General features: G+C 38.3%; 1 protein-coding gene across 1 annotated transcript in view; it reads right to left on the bottom strand.

The window, feature by feature from the left end:
• The window catches only part of LOC130254099 (ras and Rab interactor 3-like), a 155,141-nt gene that overhangs the window by 63,381 nt on the left and 78,896 nt on the right, over window positions 1-12,864 (bottom strand). Inside the window, exons 15-17 of the mRNA XM_056493323.1 lie at window positions 12,107-12,219; window positions 11,453-11,518; window positions 9,800-9,945 (exon numbers count right to left, since the gene is read on the bottom strand). Of these exons, the coding sequence (XP_056349298.1) occupies window positions 9,800-9,945; window positions 11,453-11,518; window positions 12,107-12,219 (325 nt within the window). The remainder of the gene's footprint in view (window positions 1-9,799; window positions 9,946-11,452; window positions 11,519-12,106; window positions 12,220-12,864) is intronic.

Genomic DNA, 12,864 nt, shown 5'->3' with positions numbered 1-12,864 from the left:
GTATTTCAAGGGCGTGAGGGGGAAGATGTTTTTAAAACCAGCTTCAGGCTCAGTATCAGAGGGCAGAGGACTAAACAAGCACTGAAATGAAAGCAAACTACCAAGAAGATCCGATTTTAGCCTCTCTTATTTCTACTTCCTGTATTTATATGAACGGGGGATTTCAGGAAGAGGCAGTCTTTGGTGGTCAAGGGTGTGTGTGTGTGTGAGAGTGTGTGTGTGTTATAAAGCCATATTTAGTAGTGCAGGCAGGTTAACCTTATTAGAAAGAAGGGCCTGAGACTCTCAACTAATTTGTTTCTCTAACCTGAGTAAGTTTCAGAGGAAATAATTTTTCAGACTACAGGTATGTCAGGAGGCAGCGGAGCACGGTGAACTTTGTAAAGGATTTTGTAAGGCAGCAAGGCAGTAAGTCTCCGTCTGCAAATTCCTGAAGCATGTGTATTTCTACTGCTTGAGTAACTGGAACCAGATGGAGCTTGGAAACCTCTGTATTTACACAGGACCTGAGGAAACGAAACGTCTAACCCTGGCAGAGGACAGCTTTGCAAAAGCAGCCCCAGCTGAAGCAAAAGCCAGTGAGAGGTGCTGGGGTGCTGGCACACGGCAGCGCTCGGGGGATTGCTGTGCAGGAGCCTTGGCTGAGCTCACAGCTGTGACAGATGTGCTGCCAGACCCTGCTGCTGGCACTCCAGCTGCTCCAGAAATACCTGGTGGTAGCACAATACATAATGGAAACAATAAGGAAAGAAGTAGAAAGGAGAGGTGGAGAGGAGCAATTGTATGGAATGGAGTGCGAAACAAAAGTAACTTTTTGCTGCTTTTATCTTTAGAAGGAATTCCTCAGCCTTCTGAAAATAGACAGTGCCACACAGTCCATAGCAGAATAGCAAATGCCAGGGAGCTGTCAGTGTATTGGCAAGAGAGAAACTTCTGCTGGAACTGAGTTAGGGACACTTTTACCATCACCAAGTCACACCCTCAACGTAACACAAGACAAAATTTTCCCCTTTTTTTTTCTTTTTTAATAAAGACTCTAACTTCAGTTCACATTAGGAAATTTATCTTCTAGCTTTTACAAGGATTTATCTTAAAATCTCTATTATCTTAGAAAGAGCCTTACTGAAAGACTGCATGATGGAAAATTCACCATCCTTCTAAGTAAGGTACGTTAGTGCATAATTCCTGGTATTATTTAAATTCACACCTGATTTTTTGCCTTATCTAGATTTACATTTTCAGCTACTGTATCTTGTCTTTTCTACTCTATTTCTACTCTTTTCTACTATATTAAAGATCTCATTGCTCCAACTCCTGGAGTAATTTTCAGACAATGACGAACTCATCCAATGAAAAATCTATTCCTCTTAGACAAACTGGTTGGCTGAGATTCACTCATCCCTTACTGCAGACTTGTCAGATCTCAGGTCTGAATTTTTCTGTGGGTTCTGGGTTCAGAGGTCCAAGAAAAAAATATCTTCTAGATTTATTCACCAGCTGGGCACCTTTGAAATGCACCTCAGGTGTTGGCATGAGAACAATCTCCCACATGCACCACACAAATTTAACTCTACCCCAGTTTCCACTTCCCTCCCCTGCAATTCAGCAGGGACCAGGCCCACTCAGCTTTTGCCCTTGCTGTGCTGGAAATAAAGGTTTGCTGAGATAAAAAACTGCAAAGTTGTGCTGCCTGCATTGACCTGCTCACGCAGAGAAAACTGTTCAGACAACCATCCTAGGCAAAGACCTAAGATTTTGCAAATGCAAACCACAACAGAATTAGACAATTCCATTTATATTTTTAGGGAAGAATAATAAAAAAAAATAAAAATCACTAGAACTATTAAAAAGGTCCAGGAAAAAATGACAAAAATACAGAAAAAAAAAGTCCAGTATTTTGGTGCTATCTCAGTTTCATGTGATTTGAGTGAAATATTATTTCCAACATAAAGAATGCAGTTTCAGAAATTTGAAGTTTTAAAATTTGTTTTGTCAAAGATATTGACCAAATTTAATTTTAAAGGTCCCACATTTTCTGCAAAATACTCAGTATTTATGTAAAATATTTATTATATGAAAAAGAAGACAAATTTTGTCCAGCCTTTACTAGATGTTTTTTTGAACCAGAGATTTGACAGGTTTAGTATGTGACAATGTGCTGTAGAATCAGCCTTTGGAAGGAAACAATTAGACAAAAGTTAAATGACAAAATAATATCCAGTTACTTCAAATTGACATTCCTCTGTTATAAATCCAAATCCAAGCCAAATGGGAGGAATTAGTGTCTCTTCTAGGACTGATTCACCCTTTCCATCTTAAGCCACAGCATCCTGCAGCCCTTTTTTTTTTGTAGTTTTATGCAGCTGGGTTGGAAATGTTTAAAAATGGCTTTTGGGGGAAGCCATTAAGTACAATGAGCACTTGAGCTACAATAAAGGGCTTTCAGAATATGCCCAGATTACATGACAGTTCTGCTTTCCATTCACTAGGGAGTGGCTGCATCAATAATATTGCCTGTGATAGGAGCCCTCAGGAACTGTCATGCCTATTGTGTCACTAATCCATAGATTATGTGCCTTTTATAGAGCCTGTTACATAACAGATCATGACAGGTCACCATACCAAGGATGGGATTAAATGAAGAGGCACTTTTCACATTCAGATTCTGATTTTCAAAAGTTAATTCTGTGTATAAGAAGGAATCTTCTTTCCCAAGCTTAGAAAAAAATTTAGCCTAGCATACACAAAAGAATGAATTTGCAAGAGTCAGAGAATGAAGAATAAGCTTTTTCTCCACTTCCATCAGATTTTTCTGTAGATATACAAAAGTCCACAGTGGCTAATGCCAGGTTTATTAAGCAGTAGGGATTCCAATCTCATGCACAGTGATTAAGAAAAAGAAGATCAAGCTTTAACTTGCATCTTCTGGTGGTAAACTGGTTAGGAGTATTCATGAGAAGACTTTGTCTAATGAAACTGTTAATATACCATGAGACAAAGTAAATAAACTCTTAGCTCCTCTTTTACCAAGAACTACATTTAAAGCTCTTCCTAAGCCCAGCACAGGCTGCACCACAGACTACAGACAATATACCAGGAGTCTCCACACAGCCTCAGGTGGACTGCAGGGATGCTGGGAATGGGCAGTCTCCAGAGCCCAGGGAACTGGGAAAGGAAATGCAGCAGTCAGAGTGAACCTGCTGGACACCAAAATACCACAGGATGAGGCAGCCAAAATGCTCTTGAGCAGAGGTTTTTCTGAGGTTGCCAGAATTGCTTCTGGATCAGAGCCTCAGTACAGCAAACTGTGCTCTCAGCAAAACTGAGTTCTCAGTTTTCTAGTCCCAAAAGAGCAAAGTGTGTGTTTCAGAATTGCTGCAAATCAAACTGATACACTTAACTCACTCCAAATAATGGCTTGATGCAGGCAATACTCCCTAGAACACACAGAATGTGGACCTTCTGTCACTCACTTCAGCAGGGTCCAGATTTCACCAAAAACATGCAGGCACATATCCTATTTGGGTCCCAAAATTTTAGATTTTCAACAATATATATAAAAGAATATTTCACATATACTAATCAGCTGAGGAAAAAAAAAAAAAAAAGCAAACATTCTTGTTTATATAATTTATTGATAGTGTACATATTTTTATATAGTGCATTATAATACTGACTGCTATGATCTTTATAAATGCTGAGTTAACTATTTTTTAAAATTCTCACAACAAAAATAATCAAATATCATGCCAACATTTTGTAACAAATTATCACATTAAATCCATTTGGATTTCATGACATATTTATCTGTACAATGGACCCCATATCACAGAGCATTCACAGTGCATAAGGTCACAGTCATTGAAAAAATAAGTAACATGAGAGATTTCTGTTATTTACAGTTTACAAACCCATCCCTTTCTGTTTTCAAAGTAAGCAGTTCTAGAAGGTTTTCACAATATTTAAAGAGGTATTGCACCTCTGAAGGGTGCACTGCAAATGCCTGCAAGTATGAAACACGTTTTTTTTCAAAGGTTCAGAAGTTATTTTAGTGATCATGAATGATTTCAAAGTATTTCTTGCAATGGAGGAGATACTGTGAGCCAAATTCTATGCTCAGTTCCACTGATTTTAATTTGTGCCAACTACCAGGACATTAATGAACACTGGCACCACTCCCAAGGACATGAAGGGAAGAATTTGCTCACAACTTTGCTGCAGTAACAGCCATTTGAAACACAGGTGCTGCTGGGGAAGCAGATTTACAAGTTTTCTTTGCACACATAACTGGTATATGAATAAAGGCCATAATCTTTCTACAAAGACCCTCTGAATGGATGCATCTCAGTTGTTATTAATCTTTCTAGAGATTATACCTGTCTGGTTTTCACATATTCTGATACCTTTGTTACCATGGCTAGTGCTATAAACCAATCTTTTTATTTGTCATTCAAGTTTATCAAGACCATCTCAGTGACAGGACAGCCATGATCACCTACATCCTTTGTGCAAGTGAAAAAGAAAACCAGGATTAAATTTCAACTGGCAATTCTTCTAAGAGAATATCCAAATGGCATTGATTTCCCATAATTATTCATTTCTTTCAGACAGTGTACTGTATGGCAGCAAGCAGAACCATGTGATGAACAAATTGCCACAATCACTACATGCCCTGGCCTGTGGAGAAGCAGCTCCACACATCTCACATGTCAGGAGAGACATACAGGATGTCACAGACTGCTCTGGGGAAAAAACATCAGGACTTCACACAGGGGAAAATGTGAGAAATGTATATGCTCAAGTTATTCAAAAGGAGGCTCTTAAACACGTACATGATAGGTCAGAAACTGGAATGCACACATCAGTTAAGTGACATTCTCTTCTTCAACAGGACATTGATCACTTGCATACAGGCTTTTCCAAATGGTTCCAAAGGGAATAATAATGGGTTTGGTACATATGTTTTAGTTACATCACTGTAACTAAACACTGTCATTTACCTGTGCAACCATCACATAAATCTCACCATCCAACAAAATGAAAAATGTGGTGTTCAGACTCATGGAAATAGAAAGAAAATTGTGCAGAAAATGCATGAGCTGTAGAGATTTTCTTCTGAGTGTTTAAACACAAATAACAGAGAGCTCTGAGGCTTGCTATGACAGAACATTATGCTCCAAGGTGATGTACTTCAATTAGGAAGAGTCTTTGGTTTCACCTGGCTGTCAGAGTTATTTTAGTGTCTGTTTCATATTACATACTGTCTGATGTTTACTTGGCATGAATGATCAGACAGTATTTCCATAGCTTAAAGAACTCTACCAAAACCAACTAACAGTGGGACAAAAGTAAATGGCATTACAATTGCAAGAAATCCAAGAAAGGAAGACAACAAAACTCATGAGGCATTTGTCACCTAGAGCAAACACGTAATAGAAACAAGTGTAATTGAAGCAGAGTCACAAGGGACAAGAAAGACAATAGAATCTTCTCTATAATTGCTAAGTATTAATTAGTAAAGACCTTCGCCATTTGCTTACATATTGACAGAAAGTTTACAAATGTAATCTAAAACCAGAACTTGATTCTGTTACAGCTGCAGCAAGCATATAAAAACAAAATAAAATTGGCACGCCAATGACTGAACCAGGAGAAAGATGGTTGACTATGCTGTACCTGTTGGGAAGACTTCAGGTGTTCTTCTGCTGCCCAGAGAGAAGCCCTTAGACCATCAAAGAGACATTAAGATAACCATATCTTAGATACAGACATGCAGATCCTGAGCTTGAAATCTTTACTCAAGCAATACTTTACAATGCAGTACAATTGTTTTGGTAAATAAATGGAATCAAACACTGCTGAACTCAATGGAAACACTCCCAGTTCCTTGCTACAGACAGGATTACACTCCATGGGTCTGTGTGGGACTGTGCTACTCCAGGGCAATGCAGCCCAAAGGAGCTGCTAAAAGCCCTCCTTGGCCATAGCTCAGAGCTGTAACTCAGTTTTGATGCTGCCCATACACGAGGGCAGATGCACAGTTGAGAAGTCTGAGACAAGGAACGAGTTCTTTTATTTACAAGAGTGGAAATCCAAAGTGATACCAGCAGAGCAGAAGTCCATAGATTCTGGTCAAACCTTTTAATTTAAGAAATAAAATCTTTAGACTACAAAATCAAGAGAACATGGGAAGAACTAAGTACAATAAAATGCCCAGAAATCATGCTCCACTGTCATCTTAGGACACAATCCAGCAAGGCACTTGGATAGATGCTTAGCTTTAAAATGGAATAAAACCTATTGAAGTTAAGCTTTGCTGGATATGGGATATCTTTTTCTGAGTAGTGTTGCTTTTCAGTGTTAGTATGCTGGCAAATTTCAGATCACACTAACAGTTTTCTCTCTCACATCCACCAGTTTTCTTTTCACTCCTGAGCTGAGCATTAACTTACAGAACATTGTGACATACATTCCAAACTCAGGCAGCTAACTTTTGCAATGCTTAATGAAACAAAATGGCTACAAAATTTTATAGATACAATCTCAACAGCTGCAGTATAGAACTGTGCTAAGAGTGGAGAGCCAAGCTCAGATCACTTCTTTCCTTGACTAGAAAATGGCAAAAATTTTAATGGTTTCCTGATCCCACAAGCTAATGCTTTTCTTTTTTTTCTGTATACATGTGAAAGGCACTAGTCTGTTATTACTCGGCAAGAGCCTCCTGAATTACTGATACATTCTGATGTGGGTTTATCTGCAACACAACAATTTGTCAATCAGATCTTTCTTGGATCATTCAATTTACCTGCATGGCTTAGTGCATTACTATTTATTTTAGCATATGGGCAAGGACTACTTAGGGGCTTCTTAAAGTACTTCATATGAATATGTGTCATCAAAGCCCTAACACAGCATCTCATAATTCTTTGGCAAACAATACAGCCTAGGTCATGTGGTGGTGTCAAAGGAGAATCCTACTAATGTCATTTATAATGATAAGCACAACATGATATTTGTCTCACTAGATGCAGATGAGAACACCCCAGGAAATGCAGCATTAGAATTCAATATAAATTGTCTGAAGTGAGTTTATGTTTCAGGCAGAGCTGTAGATGACAGGAACCAGCCACACACTGTAAGGGTTGTTCTGGATTCTGAGACTGTTTCTTGCTAAATAAAACACAACACTGGTCTTTGGGAGCAGGTGATATTCAGATTAGCCAGAGTAATTTTAAATTATGTGTGAAGGACTTATGGAATTAGCAAGCAAAATTTATGCATATATGTGCTGAGAGTCAGGTGCTACAGAAAAAATGGTGCCCATACTCTTCAAAGTTGCCTGGCTCAGAAATATGAAGGTACAGTACAATTTTCTATATCTGGCACTATGAACTTTGATGCCCTCATCCCTGTCAACTCAGCTGATCACTGTGCACTCAATACCAGACTTTGGAACTACTCTTCTATTATATAAAGACAACTGAACTGCCTGAACTGTGCATAGGAGGGCAAATGTTTTCTTGGAGACAGTTCTCCAAGACCACAAAAACAGAATATAGGAAAAACCCCATTTATTCAGCCTCTCTCTCTGCTCCTTTCAGTATCATATCTAAGTCACCATTAGATTTTCAGCAGTAAACTGTCCTCCTGAAAGAGAGCAGGGGAGAGAGTAAGACTAGAAAGGGATATTCCTACAGTGTTGCAGCAGTATGCTGCATTTGCACAGCCTTTCTGCAACAGAGACTCAAAGATGAACATGAATTCCATCTCCTCAGCTTTATACTGCAGCAAAACCGATGTGAATGCCTGGAAATGGGGTCATTGGCATACTTGAGATAAAATGTGTTTACTGCCATTCTTGCCTATTCAATAAAGCATTTTAGTAATGCTGTATTTGCGTCCATCTTTAGTTCTTAGTTTAATGATGTAATTTTTTAATTAAGGTAAGAAACCCTAAATGGATACTAATACTGACATTTGTAACAAAATGTAAAGCAAATAACAAATGTGTTACTCTTTTTCTCTTTAGAATCACATTGAATGGACCCAATTCTCAAAAATCACACCAGCAGCAGCATACACTCTTTAATTTACCCTAAAATAATTTTTAAATAGTTTTAGTTGTAAACTCACTGCCTGGTGTAAACAGTATTCTGCAAGTCAGCTGGCAAAACATAATTGTCATATATGTCAAAAAGAAGGAACTTTCTGAGTAAGTGCTCATCTCTGAGTTTTTATAGTATATTCTCATTGACACAATTTTTTAATATATAGTCTTAATGGAAAATATTAATACATTTAAAAACACATCAACTGTTAGTTGATAGGTTTGGTTTGGTTTATAAACATTAAAAAATTTTAAAAATCTATGTATAAAGGTAACTGTGCTTCTTTAGAAACTTTATGTGATCATTCACATAGAGCTTCATAATATTTTTAAAGTTTACTAGCAATTCAAAATATGCTGTCTCAGTGATTTACAATTATATCACTGCTAAAATGTGGAATGTTACCTGCTGTTTTAATACTCTGGGCTGGATCTTGCTGTCAATTATATCCAGAGTAATTCCTTGATTCGGATTTATGCTGGTGGAAAGGATATCAAAACTTGGCTTCTACTTGGGGTTAAAAAGAAGTATACTATGCTTCAAAACTTGCATGCAATCAAATCAAGGACCACACTCTCTTGACAGATTGGCTTTTGTCAGAGTGACTTTTATCTGCACTGCTCCGTGTCAGACATTCATCTTCTGGGAATAAAAAAAATGGTGAAGAATACACCAGCATCTTGACTGATGAAATAAGCTTCTTCCTCCCACCAATCAAACTGAATCAAATCAAATCATAATCAGGGTGGGTTTTGTTGTCAGAAAGTCTGGATTATGTTCAGCTACTACTGCCAGCTGGTAACAGTAACTGATAGTTACTGAGCACCCAATTATATTTTATTTCTTTAGTTTCTTCTAAATTTACACAATGGGCTTACAATGGCCAATGCAAAGTTTTTCTTGTGGTGTAATATTCCACAAATATCAGTTTATATCTATGTATACAGCATTCCTCATTAACAATAAAACATATTTTTCAAGTATGAATTTCTGCGTGTAAATTCTCTTCTTCAGTATGCAGTTACTCTGACTTCTAGTGTGCATCATCACAAGTGATACAACATACAACCATTTCCTCTTCTTTCTCTGCCACATTGTTCACTGTACAGAGTGATAAATATCCAACACTGCCATCAAAAACTGTCAGTGCAGTTTCTCCAAAAGCAGAGCACTTGAAGGGGGAAATGATCCTCAACAGTACATGCCATGATATGTGCCTTGGACTTTCTTGTCCTGTAGTTTAAATATTCTGACAGCCAAAAAAAGGTTCTGAACTTGCCTCTTATCCTTCCATGAAAGAAAATGTCAAAACCAAAAGAACTATAAAGATTTTTCTCCCATCCTCTTGCTAACCTTGATGGTGGTGGTTGATTGTCTGCAAAAGGAGAATGAAAACCACAACAGAATGCCCATAAGTGGGTCCTTTTAGAGTGCTGTGTAAGATCCATGTAGCTTTATGACCAAGCAGCAATGTCCAAAGATGAGGAAAATGCTTTGGTTGCCTTCAGCTAGCATAGAAAGAGAAAGGTATGCTTTCCTTCCATATAGGTAAAAGTGCTTGTTAGCTGATAAAGCAGGAAAGACACTCAAATTACTGATGGAAAGAAGGTAGAAATGTGAAATGCCTCCTGTCATTTACAGCCTGTGTAATCAGAAGAATTTCAGTCTCTCTCCTTGTTGTGGTTTAAAGCTCTTCTCGGCACATAGGGAAGTTGACAAAGGTGAAGACATTGAACTCTATCATTATAGATAAACACAGGAAAATAGCATAAAGGAGCAACACGTAGATGCCTAACTTCCTGTCAAGTTTCCACTTATTCACATGGATTCCAAACACCTGCAAGCAAACAGAGTGTCAGTTAATTAAGTTCTGAAAGACACTTTTGGAAACAACCATTATAAGCTAAAAATGAGTCTTTTGAATTAGAGGTCTTGCAGGAAGACAAAAATATATTCTGTTCTGACCCTCAGTTGTCCTATGACTTTTAAACAATATCCAATGAACTAAACTGAATTAATTTATGCCTCTCCCTCAAGTGTTCCCCTGCAAATCCTTTATGTCCCAGTAGTACACCAGCACCCAATGCCCATACTTTCAACAGCTTCAAAAGACTTGCTCTGCTTGCTTATTTGCTGAGCTCTAGAACTACGGGGTTATAAGTTACAGGCAGCAAAGCAACAAAGTCCTCATGAGGGCATCTATTTTCCATGGTGTTCAGTGCCTCTGAATTATTATTAATTTTGCTCAAAACTTTCCACTGAGTTTGCTGTGGGAGGGCCTGTGCAAATCAGGGTACTTAGCAGAACAAATGAGACAGTAATAGCTGCCTCAAATTCAAGTGATTTGGCTTCTGCTATGAAAAGACTCTCTTCAGAAAAGCATGAAGGCAAAATCCTCCCATTTCTTCCCAAAGTGCTGATTAACAACATGCATGCAGCAACACCAGACACAAATGTCTACAGAACACCTGTGCTGTTTCACAGGCACTGTGCAGCATGGCAGGCTGGGGATAAGAAATGGAAAGAACACCTTCTCACACCTTATAGATCAGATACATTAGGAAGTTGGTAGCAGAGTGAACAGCCCTGGTCATTCTGTCACTGAAGTCATGCACAGATGATGTGAAGCTTTGTAAGACTTAGTCATGCAACAGTGTGAAACCTCCAGTGGTGACCTTGTCCTCTACAAAGCCTCCACAGGCAATCAGTGAAAGAAATTAGTATAGCTGGGTGTTTTTATACCTTTTGGATTCCTTATTCTTGATTTGATTCTTCCTATAGAATGTTCCCTGGGAGTCAAGCAGGATCAGACCTTAAGTACCAGCAAAATTGATTTTTTCAAACAGAATTATTGTTTCACCTTAAGAAGTCACGTGTCTTATGCTGAGTGACATTTAGCATGCCTGTTCTGAGTCCTGGGGTTCACAATCCTCACTGTCTTCATTAAGGGTTTAGGCTACAGCACTTGATTTTGGCTGGTTTTGGAAATCAGAGACAAGGGCAAAGGATGATGAAGTATATCAGGTCTTGTCTCAAAACAGAGACAGGCCAGGGGTACATGGACAGGCCATGGACAGGACCACAGAAGTACTGTTGTAGTACTAACAATTTCAACACTGCCACTGAAATCCATGGGACCTATACATATCCAGCATCTCTTCTACCACATGCCAAATTTCAGTCCTCATTGAGGGCAGTGGTAGCTCTTAAACTCATGGTATTATATGAAGAATGATACTTTACAAGAATCAATGCTAAGCATTTCTATTTTATCCTTCTGTAACATGTAAATACCTAACAAGTACTTTCAAACTGAAATGCATGGTAGATGCCTTAATACTTACAGTAAGAGCCACTGATCCTAGCAAAAGTGCAACTGAATAAACCAGTCCTTTGCTGTTTATTTTAACCTGTGGAAATCAGAGAAGACTTTTAAAATGCTGGCCATATAATTGTGCTTTGGAGATCAAAAATCAATTTACTGATTTAAAGTCCACCTTCTGCTTTGAACAGTGCCTCACATATTTTAAACTATGCAAATCCGTAACAGATGCATCCTAATGAAGAACAGGAAGATTAAGGAATGAAACCAAATCCCATCTCCATTAAAAAGGAGTATTTATAACGGATTTTATGTTAAAAATCCTCAGAAGAGAGAGATAGGCTGTTATTCTGATCTTAGTGGCAAAAATGCTAAGGTACATGGAGACAGGCTTAATGGAAGTTGTGTAGCAAGAAAAAGAGTCATGAACCATCCATGGCAATAGTTTTCTGCTACACAGTGTAATCTACTCCAGCTGACAAACTGGAAATTAAATGCAGCTTGTGGAAGAATTGCTTTCTTAAGTAGGTTCCTTGGCAAAGAAATAACACTTATTTAGCAACTAATAAAATGGTCAACAGGTTGGTTCTAAATTTACTCTATTTGCATGCTTCTTTTTAGGATTTTTAAAAAACAGAATGAAAGTGCAAATTAAGGATTTGCCAAGTATACTTACAGTTGATCCATAATCAATTGCCATGGTCTGCAAACCCCATGGAACACCAAGTCCCACCAGAATGTCAAAGACATTGCTCCCTACTGTATTGGATACTGCCATGTCACCAAGGCCTGCAGAGAAAAACAAACAAACAAACAAAAACTAACTCTTTGATAAAATCAAAGTATATGGCCATTACTCTGTGCACTGGAGGAAACTATAGGGGAATGATCTGCACTGATCCAATCTCCCTTCAACTGGACAGAGGATCTGAGGTAGGGAGACAATTTCCATAACATCAGCCTGACTTCTGAAAAAAAGTGCAGAAATTGCTCACTCCAACTACATCTTCCTTGTGTATTGCAAAGCCCTTACAGGGTGTGTGGTATCCATGCACCTGAGGTCTATGTCAAAGTCTTGTTCTAGGTAGTCTGCAGCCACAGGGAACCTGAAGGTTATGTACTGGATTTAGGATGTGGATATGTGGCCTTTATCTCATGTGAATATGTGATATTTATCTCATGTGAATGAAAAGAGATCCTGCAAATAACCAATCAGATGATGGTGAAAGATATTATGTGCTTCTGTGGGGTTTAATCAATAACAATTTCACTTCAAGAACAATAAAACACTACAGGAAAGAAAAAGAAAGGTAAATGGTGGTACTTAGGTATTACTCAAAATCCACTTCTAATGCTTACCACTGGCTGGCATTCCATTCTGCACCAGTGTCAGTGGATATGAGGAAGACAAAACTCTTCTCTGTCCCTGCTAAC

Source organism: Oenanthe melanoleuca, chromosome 5, assembly GCF_029582105.1.
Source record: "Oenanthe melanoleuca isolate GR-GAL-2019-014 chromosome 5, OMel1.0, whole genome shotgun sequence".
Classification (NCBI taxonomy): domain Eukaryota; kingdom Metazoa; phylum Chordata; class Aves; order Passeriformes; family Muscicapidae; genus Oenanthe; species Oenanthe melanoleuca.
The sequence above is the reverse complement of the archived record's forward strand: the minus strand, read 5'-3'. Positions and strand labels throughout refer to the sequence as shown.